The sequence below is a fragment of the Mugil cephalus genome, chromosome 9 (genome assembly GCF_022458985.1).
Source record: "Mugil cephalus isolate CIBA_MC_2020 chromosome 9, CIBA_Mcephalus_1.1, whole genome shotgun sequence".
NCBI classification, from domain to species: domain Eukaryota; kingdom Metazoa; phylum Chordata; class Actinopteri; order Mugiliformes; family Mugilidae; genus Mugil; species Mugil cephalus.
The window spans coordinates 13,745,962-13,767,296 of NC_061778.1; the positions used below are offsets into that span (position 1 = coordinate 13,745,962).

A 21,335-nucleotide genomic window follows, 5' to 3' on the forward strand; every position below is an offset into this window, starting at 1 on the left:
TTTATTTGTTCGCTGTTGAAGTAGTTGTGTTGTAAGCATGTGTGTGACCTTAAACCAGGCTTTGTCAGTCCTGAGGGCAGAAGAGAGGGCATTGCAAGTAGCTTCCAGCTCCCCTCCTTGGGCCACCACGATAGAGCCTTTAGGCGTCACAACAGCACGATCGAGATCTACGCAAACCGAGGGAGACACAAGAGAAAAGAAAATCAAAAGGAGGGGGGGGGCAGCAATGGTAAATGGTATTTGTCGTTATGGTCACAGCACAAAACAGTACAAAGTGCTTACAGTGAACAAACACTCTGGTAGAGTTTGTGATTTCGGAAAACGACTCCAAGTCGTAAGTAGTACACACGTACTCTCCACTGTCCAGGCGGGTCACGTTGTTCAGCACCAACACATTGCTGTCCGAAGACTCTTGACCCTACGAGAACCAACAGTAAGTTCGCCTCATTTTACTTTCAACTCAACATCAATGAGAAGTCTTTCAGGTGCTCAGATAATGAAAAACAGTATTCAATAAACTAAACTAAACCTGTATTGAGATTGTTTTTGTCACTGGATCAGCTTGAACTGGGCTGCTGTCATTGGTGTGAATGAATCACGCGAGTAAACAGGTTGATTTTCCTTACATCTTTCCTCTTGATTGCAAAACTTGCAAAATGAAGATTCCCGTTGCCATCACATTGAAGCTCGACTGTGTCACCTTCCTTGATTTTGCCCTTCGGCGACTCCACCCAAATATTTACTTCAGTGTGGGGGTCTAAAACAGAGAGAGAGAAATTCAAGGCCAAATTGGTGGTGGATTTTCTCTAATGTTTTCTGTGATATTTCAACTTGTAAAACCCACAGAGGACAGTGATGTTGATAATGTCAGTCTCTATCATATTGGTCGCTCCGGGAACAAAGTAGACGACCTCGCAGTAGAACTCAGAGTCTTTGTCCTCCTCCACCACCCTCATAAAGAGGTCACTCTCGATTGAGAACAGACCGGTGGATTCGGTCGTGGTGGTGGACACCACATTGACCTCTGGAACACACAAAAACATTTACAAGGCAGACAAGTCAGGGAAAGGCATTAAAGCACATTAATCAAAACAGAGAAGTGCATTTCAGACGTTGACGTCAGTCGGCCTTACTGTCCGGAATATTGCGAAGTGGAGTGCGGTTTCTGTACCACGTGACGTTCGGCTTGGGGTATCCATTTTTCACATTGCAAGTGCCAATCTAGAGGACAGGAGGTGATTCAAAGATTAAAGTAGATTAAAGTGAAGGCTTTTATGATTTTACTTTTGTTGATCATAATTGAGATCTTGCTCACCTTGGATAGCTCCTCTTCATTGACTGAGATCCCTGTTTGTTCACCGCTCTTAATGGTGAGATCCTTTGGTGGTTCTGCAGGGAAATAAAGATGTGACTCAAAAATTAGAGAGGGATAAATTCTCCAAGGAACATTCATGAGGCCTGGCACCAAAACATCTGTTATCGTCAACAGGCATGCTGGCTTCCCAGTGGGGAGCTGAAGCGTCACCTGAAGCACTGAAAGGCTGTGGAGTGATTTAAGGACTGAAAGGAACTGAAGGGTCGGTTGAAGATAATAACTGAGGTAGATGTGGAGTCAGTTGAAGTGAAAGAGCTAAACGTACTGAAAGAAAGGGGGCACTTACTGAAAGCCCATTTACATAGATAACTGTCATTAATGAATAGAAGATAGAAGAAGCTGAAGCGGCAGCAGGAGATGGAAAGAGAAAGATGCGAAGAGATTGAAGTGGTAGAGCTGGAGGTTAGCAGGCATGTGCCCTGAAAGCAGCTAAAATGTACCTTGTCTTATAAGTCATATAAAAGCAGAGATGGAGAGTGACAGATAGATTGAAAAGTGTGTTGTTGATTAACACTGTGTGACAGAAAGGGAGATATTTGACTACTTGAAGGTTTGAAGAGAAATGTGGTGAAAGATTAAAACAAGTGTAATTAAACTGTATAAGTAGTAAGTCTTATGTCTTACTTAGAGTGGAATGTGAAGGTAAAGAGAAGCTCCAAGGAATAAAACTAAAATACAGTTTTGATGCTTCCACCATCATGAAACTACTCCTTTCAGAAATCATCGTATTTTTATTCTAATACGCTGCTGACAGATATGTGAAGTTAATCTTACTGAACACTCTCAGCTTCGTGCGTCCTTTCCCAGACTCTCCTGTGAAAGTACTGATGGAGCAGATAAAATCCACTTCGTCTTTCAGAGTCACATCTCTGATGGTCAGCACCACGTTGGTGTCTCCGGTGCTGTTCACGCTGATCCGGTCTGTGAACCTCGTGTTTTGGTCTGCATAGTTGCCCATGCTGTCCTGGTAGTAGATTCTCTGCTCCTCACCTGATTCCGTCACCTAAACGTCAGAGTTCACGTGCGTGAAACATCACATTCGCAGAAACTTTACACCTATCTGTGTGTGTGTGTGTGTGTGTGTGTGTGTGTGTGTGTGTGTGTGTGTGCGTGTGCGCGCGCGCACAAGTCTTGATGAAACTCACATAGAACCACTGCAGGATCCTGCCGCCAACACCTTCGGACGATGTAAACATGCAGGTGATCTGAGCTGTTTCTCCCAGGTAAACCTCCACTTTGCCCTCCATATTCACCTCCACGCTGGCCCATCCTGAAGGGAGAGAGGTTACAGTTTGCAGCTTAATATGTGTTTTGTGTTTTTGTTTTTTTTGTGTTTTGATTCCGACCATCAGCCTCACGTTTACACCAAAACTCAAAAGATGCACGGCCAGTTTTTTTTATATAATTTTTTCTCTGAGGAAGAAAGAAAGAGCTTTAGTTTTAGTTTGATATGCATCATTAATTATTCACTAAGCCCCTTTCCATAGCCACTTATCTATTTTTTTCCCACAATATCTTTTCCTCTGCTGTATATTAGGAGACCTGGATGGAAACATGTGCAGTCTGATCAAAAACCAAGACACCTTACCAACCGGATAGATATTTCATAATGAGGAAATAAGGAATACATACACATTTATTTTGAATTGCCAAGACAGAAGAAAAGCACGTTGACTCTTTGTTTGGCCTTGCTCACAACTGATGGAACTAATGCTGCCTTCAAATGTGGTTGTTTTTCACAGTGTTCACAAGAAAAATCCAGATAATTTTCCCTTTTTGATAAAGTCCTTTCACCACTTGTTAACTTGCTGAACCAATATCATCCAGGCACCAACAGTTACTTGGCAGCGTTTTCACGGCTTATGGCTGATGTTACCAGTTAAAACCTTAAAAAGTATTTACCGTCCACAGCCTGCAGGGCGGTCGCCACAAGCTCACAACTTCTATTTAAGGTTTCCAAGTGAGTTGGCAAGCGCCAAATGTCACAAGGTCCACGAAAAAGATCAGTGTGGACATTAAAGAGTTTGATGGCGTGATAATAATGACATAAGCACCAACAAACAACAGCCAAACAGCATCGTGGCACAAAAAAAAAAAAAAAAAAAATGAGAGAGGAAAGTCATGGTGGGTCACAGGGAAGGGAGAGATGCTATGACAGGAATGAGAAGCCCACCCATGTCCACATTAATGTTCTGCATTCCAACATGTCACCCTCTCACAGGAAGAAAGACTCAATTTACAGGCAGTATAGAAGCCCCACTGTTCCTTCATGATCTGTCATGAGTGGTTTTCCCCTTCCAGGGTCTCCCGACTTGACGCATCCCACTAGTCCAAGGGAGGAACCCCCAATTCAATTTTAAACGGCAGTGTTTTAGTGGATGTTACGAGATGCCAACCAGAGAAGTAGCCTAGAGGTTATGAGACAAGGCGGGTAGTCCTACCCTGAGCGCGTCTGTTCATTGTGTCGGCTGTGAACGCAGCTTCGCTCTCAGCAGAGACAGAAAGTTTATGCTGCTGGAGAGAATGTTAATGCGGTTTGCCACGCGCCCTGCGCTGACCTTTCTCGAATTTATTACAAATTCATAACTCTGGTAATTAGATTTTAAAAAAGATGTGCACTGAATCCACCACGACATAAAATGCAGTTAGTAAAAAAGAAATAATCAACTCAAGGTGCATGTGAGGAGCTTTGGTCATGATAGCTGTTATCATGTGTTCGTTTGCTGAAGCATTAAGACAAATAAAACACGGAACTCAGTGGTTATATAACCTGTAATCAACTTACATCCAGCTGTATTGATCTTGTGTGACCAGTCGATTCCTGACTGTCTCTCTGTCCTACAGGTCTCAAACTCCTGGCTCGAGCTAACTCATGTCACTAGTGGCTGACGTTATTAAAGTTTTGATGAGTAATCATTAAACCAGCTTCTATTTCTCTGTTTTGGCTCTTCCCTTGGGCGGGAGGATAACTTGAACTCAAGTGTGTGTGTGTGTGTGTAATCCGCCTTTCATTGATAATCACTGACAAAAATAGACTTGTATCATAGACAGTTCCCCTGTGTGCAGCAGTGTGACTAACCCGATGTTCAGAGCTGACACTCGGACAACCTCTGTTATGATATGATAAATAATAACCCAGAAATACCAACACATTCTCAGTGACCAGCTGATCCCAGAGCCGAGCGGGAGAACTGATCTGATTTACCACTGCTGTGTAAAAGGCTGGTGTCCGTGAGACTGCTGTGAAAGGAAGGAAGTTTCATCACTTTTCTGTCTACTCCGTCTGCGCTTCATCCTGAGCGATACATTATCACACTGGTTGGATATTTATTGTAATGTAGGCGTGAAGAGATCACAAGTAGAAAATGTCAGTGCGCACAATGCAACACATTCCTACACCCAGCGTGGACAGGAAGTTAAAGCTTGGGAAGGCAGTAACGTTTAAAGTGACCAAATGACCTTTCAGCGTATTGTAATTTAAGTGGTCTGAGTGAAAACTGGAGTTCTGCACCTCGTCTTGGGTGCGTTTTTGTTGCTTTAGCCGCGATGAGAGACTTTGGCCAGTCACAGGTTTTTTCAGAGAGAGGGTCTCCGTACTGACTGTTACAGCTCTGACGTATAAATCAAATGGCTGACAAGATGGTAGATGAACGATGGTCCCTTCATGGGCAACAACTAACAAATGAAGTAGAGACTGACAGTGAGCTATTAAAAAAAAATACTATATTGTGTCTGAACTCTGCATCTGCAACAACCTCAAACTGTTGATGATGATCTTCTCGTTTTTTTGTTATGATATGAATTTTTAATATACCGGTATACCGGTGTATTTGCTTACACAACGTTCAGAACGCTGCGCCGTGAGACACTGTTTCTGACCAGACCATCTTCAAAGTAGCGCTTCTAAATTCTCACGGTCCGACTGCGAAGCAGCGGCGCGGTGTGAAAAATGAAGCGTCAAAATGAGAAGACTTGTGCGGAAAAAAAAAAGGAAAAAAGGTGCCGTGTCATTTGTTTGTTTTTTTAAGGTGACCAGACGTCCCCGACGCCTGGGGATAGTCCCTATTTTTTGTGACCTGTCCCTCGGCTAAAGCTGTCCCCGAAAATGTCCCCAATTTTATCTTTTTATGAATGAGAGGGAAAAAAAAAAAAAAAAAGACTGCGCGCAGACTACATTTATTACGGTAGGCAGTCGCGGTGGCATTGACGTTGCAGGCATGGCAGTTTAAATGTGTTTAAATATGAATAAATATGTCAAAATAAATTAAACCATGATGTCTGTGTTTCTTCTTGACTTCATCTCTGAGCTGTAAACGTCAGGGCCATGCAAACCTGTTTTACTGCTAGTGTGGGATTATTCTCAATATTTACTCCTCGTCACAGTAAAATAGTCCATCCTTAGTCAATCTCCTGCACGAATTCCTCTCTCAGCCAGCAGAAAACGATGAAAATACGTGGTTATGCATGAAAAAATAAATAAAACAGAATTTTGAAAAATACAGTGATATAGATTTCTGGTCATACCGCCCTGCCCTAGTGCTTGGTTATATAACTATCCTATGTGGAGTGCTGCAAAGAGTTTAATCTGTCATTAAGAGTAGTCAAATGTTCACAACTGTCTATCTCTACAGGAAACACAGAACCGCAAAGAACCAGGCCGGCAATACTCCTGGAACTGCAGCTACGGCATAAATAGAGAAACACAATACACCTGCGCTCATTTTTGCTGTTTGCCTTCACATGGGTTCAACAAAGCAAAACCACGTTGACAAAGAACTTCCTTGCAGCTGAAAATTAAAAAGTTATTGATGCACGGTTTTAGAATTGCGAGCGATAAATCAGCCAAACAGTCTTCCAAGATGCTCTTAGTAGAGGCACTTCAAACGTAGAACTTATAAGATCGATATCGTGATGTGAAGTCTGGCTTTAAGTGAAACCAACTCATCAAATGGCATCTTGTTTTTTCTTCCTCATGTCTCTTAACACTAATCTTTAGGTATCTGTTGCCTTTCTTTTGTTTTCCGGTTTGACAAGACTGGATCTAATCGAGGTTTAAAGTCTGGTACCAAACAAACACAATCTGCTGCTGAAACATATGCACCTGTAGAGAATGTGGAGGACAGCACTGAGAAAGAACACATCTAAAATCTCTAAAATAAGACAGACTTGTGGTGTCTTAGATGGAAAAGCTTGACACCAAGACTCCAGAGCTCCATCCTGCTGTTGCAGATAAATTGAGTTAACACCGGGGCTGCCACGTGCTTCCCCTCGCTAACACAAGTTTACATCCCCGATACCCAACAAACTCCACCTTTGCTCTCTGCAGCAACAACAACAAACAAACACCTCTCATCTCTTCTCTCAGACTAACTCCCTAAATGTCTCCCCCCTCTTCTCTCCCACCTGCCTCTCTCTCTCTCTCTCTCTCTCGCTGTTGCTGTTTACCACTGACTAATGGAACTGGACGGATGCTTTCCTGTTAAAGAAATCCAATTAGTTTCTCTAACATAGACATTTCCTGACCATTAGGGATGGAAAGACAACGCTGACTCACTCGCAGCACCCCCTCCCCCACCTAAGGTCCCATCTACAGTAAAGAGTTGGGATGTATGCGTGGTGGGGGGGATACTCAGATCCTACTTCGCTGTTCTGACTCAAATCTCTCCCCGTCCTGTCTTGCCGTTGGATTGTGTTTGCTCATGGGAACCTCAGTCATATCTGATTAGTAACTTGACCATGAGTCTCCATGGTGCCCCCATCAGAGGAGCTGGCACTGCGAAGCCTCAGATCGATCCTTTCTGATGGTTGAGAAGGCAGATATTGGAGTCTGCACAGTGGATAACAGCCTTAAATCAGTATGACAGAAAAAAAAAGATGAGCATTTTCCCTGATGGCAGGAATGCTGGGAAAGATGGGCCTCTAGGCTTTCCACACGCTCCGCAGACAATAATGAGGAGTTCAAATGATGCAGTACAAAAACTAGTCTATCTTTGAATAATTAATTCGTCAATTAATCAGATCATATTCCTTCCATCCAACCATCCATTCAGATCATAGAGAACTGCTCAAAGGTTTTAGGCGTCCAAATTCTTATTATTATTATTATTTATTTTTTATTATTATTAATTTTTTTTTTGCCCGGTTATGGTTCAGATCCAGCCAATTGTCATGCCTCTAAATTTATCTGTCGCATGAATTTGTTTAACCCTCTTGATCTTCCTAAGTACGAAACAGTCACTATGAATTTTTTTTCACAGGCATAAAACTATAACCACCTTCCTAGTATTGTGCCGCAGAAACAGTCGTGACTCATCAGAGAACGGACATGGGCCTTGTGAGGGTGTCCTGTGGTGTCTGGTAACAGGATGTTGTTAGTGGGGTCCTTTGGGTCCTGAGGGAGGGGCCTGGATCAGGTCTGTTCCAGTACATCCCACAGATACTTGATCAGTTTGGGATCTGGTGAGGTCAACACCTTCTGCTTTTTTTTCATGTTTTTTTTCAGTTGTTCCTGTTTTTGTTTTTTTGTGTGTGTGTGTCTGTGTCAGGCTGAATCCTTCTGGGGGTGGCTGCTGCCATCAAAGAGTGCCATTGTTCTGGGGTGGGGTTGTCTCGTCTGGTCTATGTGGGTGGTACATGTCTAAGTAACATCCACAAGAATCTCAAATCCAAAAGATTCCCAGCAGAACATTGTGTTGTCGCAGGATGCTCTATTTTGTTTACTTCTCCTGTCAGTGGTCATAATGTTGTGGCTGATCGGTGTGTGGCTGACAAAAATAGAACTAAAGCTGTTTTCAATCCAACAGAAAATCTAATCCCTCTTTAAATAATTCATTTAAAATGAAAAAAAAAAAAACGACAAGATGCTCAACTTCGAGCTCAACCGAACAAGAACCTTACAAGAATCACACTGTTAATATTCCCACAGATAAACAAACCATTACAAGGAATACCTGTCTTTGATTTGTCAACCTAACCGTCTGCAGGTCACGCTCATCCCCACAAGAGTGTCAGCGCTGATAAACTTCAAAGATCTCTCATCTCTGTTCAGATGCGGGTGATCCCTCAACAGAAATAGACGTCTCCGTCCAGCTGTCCCACCAGAAAACACAGATCATCCCACTGAACGGGTGGATTGTATTCAAAAGCAGCACAAAAATAGGTGCAATTAAAGATGAGACGGATACGCCCCACAGCGTAGATCTTATAAAAGACAGAGACAGACAGGATAAGATAATCTCACTGGGGAAGTCATATCAAAGACAATGCATGTCCGAGAGAAGGCTTTGATATTTTTCAGTTCCCGTCTGTCGAGAGCAGTGATAACAAAGCTTCCTGCCAGGCTCTGTCGAGTTTTATCTGCCTCCAAAACCCCTCTGAGAACACGAACCTTCAACAAACAGAAAACTATCACCAGGTGATCAGCAGACAGGTTTAAATCAGGAGTAATTATTCTGAAACGTCCACGACGGCGTATTTTAAACATTTGAGCCGTCTCTCTGACAACTGCAGCAGAATGATGAGATGTGGCATGTGGTCTTTCAAAGGATGAAATCTGTTTTGAGTTTCTCTCCATGATGGTCTCATTGACAGGCCGCCGTCAACCCCAGTCCCCCCCACCACCATCGGCTCTGGCAGCGAGCCCAGACCGGTGATGGTCATCAGTGAAGCGGCAGACAGGACGTAAACCTTCAGCAGCACATTAGCCGGCAATCCAGATAACAGCCCTGTGCTCTTTACGACCGGGTGGCAAAACAGTGGCTCTGCTACAGAACACGGTCCTACAGGGATTGGAGGAGTCACTACCTTTGGGAATCGGCTGCACTGCAAAAACAGCATCACTAGAAAGAGGTAAAATATTCTTATATTCAATCAAATCATCTACCAGTGGTTTAAGCTTTTTTTTTTTTTCCTTGACAAAAATTCTTAAAATAAGCACAATGTTCTTGTCCCTGAACAAACAATGAGACGCATTTCTTTGACACAAGGATTTTTTGCTTTCTTTAAATTCCTTTTTTGCAACGCGAAATACATGCATGTGAAAAAAACGAATTATTGCCTTAATCGGACAATAACAGGAGAACTTAAGTGCATGTAAACACGTTACTCCGATTAAAATCGGAGTTCCCATCATCCGATTGAGACACCCAGATAATGCAATTGAATCAGACTTTTCAATCGGATAATGCGTGTGCGCATGCTCCACCACTGCTGCGCTGGCGTGTGATCCCGGAACAGGCATGTCCAAGAAAGCCGGGCGTAGAAGAAGAAGAAGAAGAGAAATGGAGCCGTCTGAGAGATAGTGCGGATCTTATCTGCACCAGAAGTAGCGCGAACATTATGTACATGATTAAAAAAATGTACTAATATCCGTCTGGTTGTTGTTTGAGATGCCGGTCCGCCGCATGAACGACTCTAGTTTATTATATCACGTAATAGGTCAACCCGGAAATCGGGCCGTATTAACGTGATATTAACCCGCTGAAACAACATATCGCCACCTAGTGTGGAAGAGAAGAACAGTTATTCGATTTTCTTGCGCTGCATGTAAACTGGGACAAGGACTGTAGTGAAAAAGTCGAATTTTGAGCATAGCTCGATTAAGCTCTGAATGTAAACGCATTGTGTGACTCCACAACTCAATCGTCTTGAATGAATAAACTGAAGACCAGATTATCTGCATGGTTCAGGAGAGGTTAGGTTTTCCTAGCCTCCCCGTATTTCCTGTTTTGAGAGACAAACACAGACTACTGCCCCCTGCTGGTATCAAAAGGCTGAAGTCTTCGTGGCGTGTTCAAGAGAAACTTTTTAGTCTAGACACAGGCGACATCGCAGTCTGACTGGTGTAAGTTTGGTGAGTTCTTCCCCGATGGTAGATTTCAAGTTATTTTGCACAAAGCCAGACAAGATAGCCCTTTCTCCTACAAATTACATTTATACTCCCCTAGTTTGTTCTTACAGTTGCTTTGTGATTAGAGATCACAGGGCGGTAAAAGCAGGCATAAAGAGCCTTGAGTGTGAATAGTTTACTACGCCTCATATCACAATTTTCCTTATAAAATAAACCCATCCTGTCTTTAATTGGACTCATTTTGAGTGAACAACATGAACACTGTTCAGATAAAACAGTACATTGCTGCTGTCATGTTTTTATTTTTTATAAATGGTCAATGGAGTGGCCTATTAACTCTCTTAAAGGATCCAAAATTACAAGGCACTTTTTGCTTCACACATTACATTAGGAGCACATTTGAGATTGTATTTTGTGTGTAGTGTTGTGTGTGTTATTGTGCAGTGTTTGTAGCGCAGTGTCGTAGGCATCTCTGTACGCCCTGTGGCTCTGTATTGGATGTGGTTTTGTTTGTTTTTTTATATTCCGAAAAATACATATGTTGCTAGTGTGTTCTTTTTTCCAGACTCATTAATCTAGCGGGATTTCTTCACAACTTTGTTGTTGCAAATTAGCACCAAGCAAATGTTCGGGTCAATCTGGCATCTAGCTGGCAAAAATATCCTTTAATGAACAGACAGGCTGACATTAGACCAGCTGGCACTGAAGCAAAGGACTAAGAAAGGACTTTGTCAAATATGATAGAAAAAAAAAAAAATCTGATCAAAGCAGCAGCGGCTGACAGGATGATCACTGAGGTCAAGAGAAAACAGACACACACACACGAAACCACAGATTTTACAGCCTGTCTGTCTGGAAACTGTGAGATGATCTGGTACACACGCACACACACACGCACACACACACGAACACGCACACAGACAAACTAAGGAGTCTCTAACATTGTGTAACTACTGACCTGAACTTGAAACACGACTTCAGGAACAACCAGCACATGACATACTTCCTACTCTGCAACGTCTCATTGACTTCTCTCTGACGTTTTAGTGAATCGGTAGGCCGTCTCCATTCCATTTACCTAAAAGACGCCTGCAGCTTTGTTTGCATTACAGAGCGCCTTGACATAATCAAATTCTATCACCACGTGTTTAGATTTTAAGGTGCTGTATTAATATTTACATAGCGACGAAATCCTTGTGCTTGGACTCCAATTTATGTTAAATTTAGTTCTGGCACAAAGGCCGAGGCTCCATCACACCGAAGTAAAGTTGAATTTATGTTTCTGAGTGTGATGTATGCCGTGGCCTGATGTGCGTCTCCCCAGAAACTCAACCACACGTGGCTGCGATTGTGACTGCAGCAGCTGCGATTGTTCTGAAATGCATTTCCTAATCCTCGTCTCTCAGCGGCCGTACGAGCACAGAAAACGCTTCTTCCATCCGCACATCATCTACTCAGATGATGTGTGTTTTGAAGGGATTTCAGGAAGAGTAACTGATCATTCAACATTTATTATCTCCAACTCCAACATGGGCCGCTCAGTTGTAACAGCCGCAGTCTGACGTTGAGGCTGGGTTTAAAAAGAAATAAAAGACAGGTTTTATGGTTCAAATTGATTTTCATTTGAAATATTTATAAAACCCTTGGGACGTTTTTTTTTTTTTTTTTTTTTTTAATACATGCTATTTTCTGCTCCCCCCTCTTTCGAAATCACACTGAAAGAGATCAAAAAGATGACAGAAGCTACGACTCTCTGACATCACCGTCAGTCCTAAAGGCTAAAACACGGCACCAGAGACGAGCTGGACAAAAGCAGAGAAATAAGAAAGCCGTGCCATATTGAGGAAATAATCCAATTTTTGAAACTGAAATATCTCTAAATGAATCAGACTGAAATTTGGAAGAAAAAAAAATCAAAAAACTGACTGATTTGGGAAATCAGAAGCGATACCCAGCCTCGGTTTCAAGACACCGAGTATCTTTACATGAGGACTATAGTGTTTTAGCCGCGTGGTTGCACAACGATGGTGACTGAGAGACGAGGTCAGCATAAATGCAGGATAATTGAAGTCACCCTGAATGTAACGAGTGCTGCATTAAGTTTAATTAGAATTTACTTCATAATTTTACGTCTTGGCAGAGATACCGAAACATAGAATGCTGGATCTTTGGAGAAGAAATGCTTCCGCTAAAAGACGCTGGTAAAAATGAAGTGACAACTCTGTGCCATGTTTCCAGGCCTGTCACATCTAAGAATAACAATGGCCTATCAAGCTTGTTTGCTTACATGATACAGCATGAATTACACTGCACTGACCCGACTGGCACCAGAAATAGCAGCCCTACTTCAGGACATGAGGGAGAGCAAGGGCATGGGAAAACAGTGTCTCAGTCAGGTCAGTCTTTGTATGCATGTAAATGGGTCTGCGAAGAGTGAATGGGGTGTAGAGTTAACGTGAGAAAACTGATGCAGAGAGCAGAGAAAGAAGAAAAGAGAGAGATGAGGCAGGGGAAGAAATCACACTGGGAGCCAGAGGTGTTTGCTTCTCTGAGAGCGACTGCTGTGGCCTCTGACATTTATCACGCACTAATCCCTCGGTGACACACTCATAGTATCTAAAGCTAAAGATAAAACCTCTCGCAGCGAAGAGACGCAAAGAGAGGAGGGAAATGCCAGAACTTCCCCGGCCTTTGGTATTTCATTTGCTCCTGACAACCTGCAGGAAGTGCAGGAAGTCTTATCAGAAAAGGCACCTTCAGCTTTATGGCTGCGTTCCAACATAGTGAACATCTAGCTTCGCAAAGGCTGAATAAATGTCTTTACAACTTTTTCCTTTAGGATGTCAGATGTTTTTATGTGGTGGTTAGCACCTACACCTGATAGCAAGAAGGTTCTGGGTTCGAATCCGTCGGTTTGCATGTTCTCCTTGTGTCTGCGCGGGTTTCTCTGTGTTCACCCTGCGATACACTGGCGACACGTTTAGGGTGTACCCCGCCTCTCGCTCAATGACAGTTGGGTTTGGCTCCAGCCCAGCCTTGACAAGCACCTTCTACACCCTAAAAAATAAAGGTTCAAGTTGGAACCAAAAGTGGTTCTTCATATTGATGCCACAAGTTCTGCAAAGTTCCTCAAAGAACTATTTGTTATCCTGTTTTTCAGCGAACCTTATTCAGTTCTCCAAAGAATCTTAGTACGCAAAAAAGAAAAGGTTCTTGGACATCAAAAGGATCTTCAGAGCACTTGTAAAGAACCTATTTTTTGCAGATTATATATAAAAAAATATTCTCCCTTCATAGTTCAGTCAGACTTTGACTGTTTGACAAGTTCTAACACGGTGTGAAATGGAAAACACAAACAGCTCTGTATGGAAGAGGCATTCGATCCTAAATGCAAGTTCACTTAGTCTGCATATCCCAGGACACATAAACAAAATACAGAGTCAATTTCTCTAATGGCAAAAACTCTGATAACCGATGATTGAATAATTGAAAGCATATTTTTTCCCTAACCCGCGATAGCAAAATGCACTTCTATGCAAAGTGGTGGATCACAGTAAGTGCCCCGAATTTTTTGCCATTTAGAAAAAGATCTATAGACACACATTAATGATGATGGATGATTTTTCATGCTGCAAATAGTGACGCATTCAGTGTTTCCTCTTTACTTTAATTTATACTTTTATTATTCTTTACAAAGTAAATAGTACCACACATCTCCTGCTTTTGATTAAAGCGGCGCCTCTCGCTCACCCTGTCCTTCCACATCAAGCTGTAGGACAGTTTACTTGTCATTATGTACATCTGCCAATGTCACAACAGTGCAAATCATTATTCAGGCCAATGATACCTGAACAACTAAGCCGTATAGTTAAAAATTACTTTTAAAAGTGTTATTTTAAGAACTTAAATGAATTTGTGCCACAAATCAATGAGAAAATGACAACTTCAAATGGCCATAAAAGTTACTTTTTAAAATGTCCTCATCTATTAGAATTATATAGTATTGATGTATTTTACTTAGCCAGTGGGAAATGAATGGTAATAATTGGGTTTAGTTAACATCTGGTTTTGTAATGAAACTACAACAAACCCGCGTGCCTGTGACTTCATACCACCAGAAATCAAATCTCCAGCAAAACAAGGGAATCGTCACCGACATATTTGAGGGATGGACGGATGCTCCCACTCCTCCGCAGTTATGTTGCCAGAACAGTAGCCTCCACTTAGTTTTGGTCAACTCCACTCAGCTAAATGTTGCTGAAGAATGTCAGAGCAACTCTTAAAAACGTGGCCCCTGAAGGCCATCTCGCACATCCCTCATCAATCACATCAGTCCTGTGACGCTCCCCGAGGCATTTTTAACACACTCACGTCACACAGAGCTCACAGGAGAAAGACTGACTCATGTATCTCCCCGCGCAGATCCGTGCTCAGAGGAAAGGTTTCTCAATAAACTCCATAAACATGCAGCAGACTTTATGATGCCATGAAAGAGGCACTCAAATAAAGCCGTTTGATTCTTCTGCAGCACAGATTAATCTTCATATCCACTTAATAATCCTGTAACTCCGCAGACAATTCACTGGTTCTTTGATCCACAGCTCACGACATGTTGTCTGCTTTATTCTTTTTATCCCATTTCCTTGCATTAGCTGGCACAAGTAAGCCAAGATTTCATTTATTAATGAACGATCTGCTGATCTAATTCAGGACAGGAGAAGAGATTTCTAAAACTAGTCTTGTTGCTGTTCCACGTTGGCTGGGCTCTTTTCCCGCTACGCCGGCTGCACACTGCGACTCTGCTAGAGCGGCGCATGAGGCCGGGCCAACAGCACCAAACAGAAATAGCATCAAGTAACTGGACTCCGGAGAACTTGCAGAAGTTTTCCGGTGTGAATGAAGGAAGACGGGATGGGGTACAAATTAGTAAACCAGACGTAGCTCACCAGTGACCAGTTTTACACAGCGCCGCTCAATTGACGCTCAAGTCCAGTGAAGTGATGATGGTCACCAATTGTAGTACCTGTGCAGTCATGCAGGTGTCCCTTTTTATTTTGTACAGCGCACCACAACCTGTTAATGGTTTAACATTCAGATTGCATTTGGTGCATCTAGAGGTACAGCAATAAAGAAAAAAAGTGGGAGAAGACAGGCAGCAAGCTAATGCATGTTTTAAAAAATTAATAATAATAGTAATGCACTATTTAATGTTTTATTACAAATGCACGTAATGTGTTTGTAAGATTTTATGATTGATACAAAGTGAGAGAAAACGTCTGTGAAGGTTGTCAGTCATAAAGGACAAAGAAGAGCAGCTTGCAGAGCTTCTTTAAGTGTGCGTGGGGGTTTCTTACTGCTTCTACTTAAGACTGTTTTGTGGCCATTATGCTTTTACTAGGGAGTTGATATTGAGAGTTTGTGCGATGTGGGTCTTTCTCTTGACATGATGAGACACAGATCAACAATTAAAGAAAAGCCTTCTAATCATTCTATGCAGCTGAAACACACTGCACTGCTTTGCAGGACTGGTGTGTGCGGGGGGGCTCAGGTGATGCTCTAATTGCCGTGTGCAGAGACAAAGAGATGGACAGTGGCAGCTGCAGCAACCAAACTTCACATTCCCACGATGCCACACAAAAAACAAGGTCAACTTGTCCCACTGACCTGCCAGACACTTTCTCCAACACACACACACACAGAGATCCCCGGGGCTCTGGAGCCAAATGCCGGCAGTATCCACTCAACATGCCATTAGAATTAACGATTTCCAAAAGGCAGAGGAGGCGAAGAATGTAAACACGGTGGAAAGGATCAGAGTGGACCACACAACAGGGGAGACGGGGAGGGAGTCACATTGCTCCCCGATTTCTCCTGGTGATCTGACGTTATATTACATTTCAACGGACCACCTGCTGTAGCGATCAGCCCGGGGGGGAGACGGACCTGGCTCGGTTCTCAGCGCGCCAGGCTCCATCTTTCAGAGAGGCTCTGCTGGCTCACAACTGTGACAACAGTACGGTAATAAGCGCTTCGATGAGCCTCTCAGACCACCACCTATGGGAGCGGCAGCGTTCATTCACTAGGAAAATAAAGCAACTAGCATCACAGTGTCACCAAACCAAGCTGTGTATGTTCATTAGGGCTATCAGGAGAGTGGCCATCAACAGAGGAATGCAGGTCAGGTGAAGCTCGTGAACACATTTAAAGTTCATTTAAAGTTCAACTGACACAAATATCAGATATCTGGGTCTGCTGCCATCCCAGTGGTCTGAAGACACAGGCAACATTGTGAAGGCTTTTTTTTCAGCAGAAGGTACAGCAAGGCCACTGAAAGGTTTTCTTCAATTAAGTCCATCTATTTCCATTTTATTGAGGTTTTTGCAGAACCTCCTCTAAAAGTAGGTCTTTGGGTTGTAAGGCCGGAAGCTTTCTTAGAAATTCTCCTATATAAGGAAATGATAAATTGTAAAAGTGGGAATGACTAGCATTCATGTGTTCTTCCCCTAGACACATGTTGATTGGTTACCACAGTTCAAAGTGAAAACAGTGATGATGGATCAGTTGCAGCAACAATGATATGGATGGCATTTGTTACATAACATGTGCAGTGAAACCAATTAAAGCCAATGCCTAAGTGACAAAAGCTGCAGTTCCTCAGATGACCACTTGAGGCTGTCAGTTTCTGACAGCAGCCTACACTGAGCTCCAAAACCACACTTCAGAAATCCTGTTCTTGACGTGATATTATATACACAGTCAGTAGTGTCATCCCAGCTCTGCTTCATGCAACTGCAGACTTTTGCTTGTCAGCACTCTGGAAAATGAAGACTTAGACTGGAATAAAGTCCTGAACTGGCAGCACCATCGTTAACCGAGCACTCTCAAACCACAGCTGTGAATAGCTAAGCTCCAGCCTTCGGCTGCGAGGGGCAGCGCAGGTTTCTCTGACCTGAGTCTAATCCCACTTTGATAAGCAGCTCTTTGGTCTTCCCTCACACTCCAAAGAGAGTTCGCTCTCTTAACCCGGCGTCCTTCAATAACTACTTTGAAACAAGACCTACTTCCCTTTACTCAGAGATTCCACAATCAGCTACTTTCATCTGCTCCACCCCGCACACCCACACACAGACACATATAAAAAAAAGAAATGTGGTCATTTTCCCATGTCTAACTGTACAACTCCCATGATATTAAAAAAAAAAAGAAGAGGAAAAGAATATCTATGCCTACTTGCGTTACTGTGTGTGTCTGTGTGTGTGTCAAAGTGCATCTCAGTAGACCATTTCCACATGCCTGCTCCCATGATGGTACAAACGCCCCCTCCATCCTCTTTCCCACGTCCTGAGACGACTAAATTGTCTCCATATCAGCCTCTGTGCGAGCAGTCAGAAATAAAATAACACAAGCTGTTGAGAAGTATGGGAAAGGCCAACAGGGACAGTATTTTAGTTCAGCGCTGATTGTCCTGATACAGGAAAAGAGAGAGAGAGAGGTCTCATGACATGGCTTCACAAGTATGAGATGTGCATTGCTAGCTGCTGGCATATTAGAGCTAAATATAGACTGCACATTCACACACACATGCACACACACACAGAAAGCTTTCTACCCATTGACTCATGGGATAAGGTATTCAGGAGCAGTCATCTCCTTTTTTGGTGGGTACCGCAAGCGAAAGTAATGAATCACAAAAAAAGTGTTTCTTTTTTTTTGTGATATCCTTTTACTGCTGCCTCTGTGCACACATGTGCGTTTTCTGACTGTGTGAGTCACACACCCTCAGATCAAACTAAAACCGGTCCTGATAAGGTTCCAAAGTCGAACAGCTGAAAGGCAACACGCGACGGCTGTGCTAGTCATGTTTGTAATGTTTGTAATGTTTGTTTTGAAGCCACTGATGTGAGAATACATTTTTTTTTAAAAATGCAACAGTCCTGAGTGTATTTAAACACACCGCACAGTGCATGTTGCATTTGAGTGCATATGCAGTGATGAGCAAAGCTGTTACTTCCTCGTAAACAGAGCATCTTCCAGCGTGTGCACATGTACAGGGTCTATTTAGTCGCACTTAAGAGTTTGCTGTATGCACAACACGGGGCTAGGTAATAACAGATGTTTAATGTTAAGAGTTGCTGTGTTTAGATTAAGTTGCAGGTCCAGGGTCTAGTCATTTAGACCCTAGAGAGGTTCAGAAACATTAGGATCATAACAGTATATGTGAGGAACAGTGTGTTGGACGATAGGTCCCGACACCCAGTAGAAATTAAAAGGAAATAGCTGCATTTTTAAAAATACAGCAGAGAAGAGACAGAAAAGGGCTGATTTTTGTAACATTATAATGCTGTTTATTTGGTGTGTATATTTGCTTTTTGTGGCTGTTTGTATTTGCATTCTTGCGGTCCTGAGCCAGTCTCATCCAGGGTGAAATGTCAAAGGAAGCTTTTAGTGCGTGCGTGCGTGTGTGGGCATATCTGTAGCTAGTATTAGGTCGTTGCAAAATCCACATGCATGCGTCATGTTTTCAGTTTAATCCGCGCAGTTTTACTGGTTAGGTATTTCAGGGTCTGTAGTCTGTAGTGATAAATCAATTGTGGGTAAAGGTTGAAAAAACACAAGAAAATATGAAAACCCTAAATAAAAAGGCGCTGACGTGCTACAGAAAGAGGAAATGTGATCGGGAGACCTGCGTCGAGAGGTGTAAGACCAGTTGATGCACTGTTAGCGCTTCAATTTCACTTCACTTCAGACACGACGTCTGTGTCTCAATGTGAGGCGTCAAAGTAGAGGTCAAGGTACCGTTTAAGTTTGAACGAGAACAAATGTCCGGTACGATTGGAAGAGGATTCACAGGTAAGCTCCTAAAACAAACATGCTCTTTATCACACCCCAAGGTTTTGCAAAGAAAAGCAATAGTGCCAGTGTTGATGTGAACTCCTCTCGTGGTCACATGCTTTATTTTCCAAAAGCTTTGCCTGTGTATCAAAGTAGAAATGATAAGGTTGTTTTAAAATGTCCCGCGTGCCGCGGTCTGAGGTCCTGGGTGTTTGTGCCGCACCGTGATGCAACGGAGCATGAAAAACAATGATCTCTATTGACGGCATCAGCTGTTTCCACTTGGAGAGTTAAAACGAAGAGACTGATCCTGGATCAAGTCATGTCGGACCAGCTTCTTACTGATTGTCTGGTTTGACCCAGATAGAAAATACATTCCAGTTTAATAAGAGAAAAATGAATTAGCTGGAAGAAAAAGTGAAACTCTTGAAAAGCTTTGAGATTAAGGCAAACAAACAAAAACACACACACGCACACACACATTTAGGCTTAAATAATCACTTGGACAAACCCCAAAGTCGGGGGAAGACCGTGAAAGTTAACCACTAACAGTGACCTACTGTAACTAAACACTCTGAAGCACCAGCAAACACACCATCAGTCTGCTCCGCGGAGTCAGCCACACAGCGTCAGGGCCGAGGACCAGTCAGGTGCATTAGGTTAAAAGGTTCCTAATGTGCATTACCTCAGCACGTAGCGTTATTTCACAAAAACATCATCCATTATTAAGCATGGTGTTGAGCTAACAGAGAAAAGACAAGAGATCCCGACCGGCCTCTCGTCTCCACTTGTGCCAGTGCAGCTCCCAGAGGACGACTTCAGCCCCGAGGATCGGGGCAAATCTACGCTTTGTACTGCCAGGGCTAAAACGACTGTTGGGCTAAAATAATTGTTTGGCGTCTTTCTGGTGCATTGTTGCTGACTGAGAGTGAGCAACATGGAGGAAAACACGATGGACACAACACAAATGAGGAACACAAGGCTCCAGAGCTGTTAAGTGCAATGGGAATCTATTAGCGGAAATGGAATATAGCATTCATGATTATGTTTTTATTAGTCTATAATCACATTATAATAAGCCCTTCATGTCTTCATAGGCCGTGCGTTCTCAACAAACTGCCGACTATACAAACTGCATACGATATACTACATACAGTACAATATCCATAAGGCTAGGACACACGACATTGTCACAATAATAAACCTTGAACTCTGACAGTCTGTAGTGTCAAATATTGGTGACAAAATAGTTGCTGCTACAGCAAAACCACATTCATCTGTATTTACTGTTCTTACTATGTCATCTCATTTGTGCTCCATCTGTGACTGAGTTGTGTGTCACACTGCTGCGCTGAGGATTGCGGGTCAGAATAACCAGAGCAGCATGCTGGGTTACTGTACGTACTGCAAAATGCCATTGGATGTTGCAACATCTTACTTACATGCTAAGCTGCAATCCAACGCAGATGCTAAAAACTGGGCCACTCATGATTCGGTCCTCTATGTTGACATACCCAACCTCGTGGCACAGTCTTTGGTATTGTTGCCATTGCTCTATCGTGTCAAGGCCTTCAGCTAGATGTTAAGGGCCAGCGTTACCCAGACAGAGAAACCACCGTGTGACGTCACAGAGGGCTCGTCTCATCTCATTATATACAGTCTGTGGGTTTTATTTTAAGTTCTCCTACATGCTTGAAAACCTTTGAAAACAGCTTTGTAAGAAGCGACTAAAACAAACCAAAATGATCCAGCTGTTGCAGTAAATATCTGAGAGCATATAGTCCACAGACTAATTAAAAATGACAATAGCTCATGTTGTAAGACATGTTTACCAATCTTTGCTACGTTTCTCTACTTGATTGTGGCGTCTGAATCAAAAGAGCACTTTTTTCTACCGGATACGAGTTATTCTGCCTGTGCTTCTCTAAATTAAACTGGGGTATATTGTCTCCTGCAGCAGTGTACGATGAACTCTCGTCACGGCGGGATTTGCAGAGGATTGCAGTCCGCTGAGCTCTTCAAGTCCGAAGCTTTAGTTGCCTTGCGTCTGAAGATGCCCGTCATGCAAATCCACTGAATAACGTCCATTTTTGAGGCCAGACTCGTGTCCTCGTCCCATCAACCCAGCACAGGCTAATCGACCTGAATTCACCCTGTTCCCTGCAGCTATATTTCTCTGGTCCCCTAACACCAGGCGCAAGAGGTCAGATGATAGGTTTATTAGTGATACATCATTTTCCATTCACAACAGCTCGGCAGCCGCCCCTCTGCAGCCCTTGG

At 42.9% G+C, this 21,335-nt stretch overlaps 1 protein-coding gene across 4 annotated transcripts in view; it reads right to left on the bottom strand.

Annotated features, from left to right (window-relative positions):
- Window positions 1-21,335, bottom strand: part of mcamb (melanoma cell adhesion molecule b) — a 36,681-nt gene that overhangs the window by 6,320 nt on the left and 9,026 nt on the right. For all 4 annotated transcript variants that reach the window (XM_047593242.1, XM_047593241.1, XM_047593239.1 and 1 more), the window contains exons 2-9: window positions 2,521-2,645; window positions 2,150-2,378; window positions 1,316-1,389; window positions 1,134-1,221; window positions 845-1,024; window positions 627-757; window positions 283-418; window positions 49-167 (exon numbers count right to left, since the gene is read on the bottom strand). In XM_047593242.1, coding sequence (XP_047449198.1) covers window positions 49-167; window positions 283-418; window positions 627-757; window positions 845-1,024; window positions 1,134-1,221; window positions 1,316-1,389; window positions 2,150-2,378; window positions 2,521-2,645 — 1,082 coding nt within the window. The remainder of the gene's footprint in view (window positions 1-48; window positions 168-282; window positions 419-626; window positions 758-844; window positions 1,025-1,133; window positions 1,222-1,315; window positions 1,390-2,149; window positions 2,379-2,520; window positions 2,646-21,335) is intronic.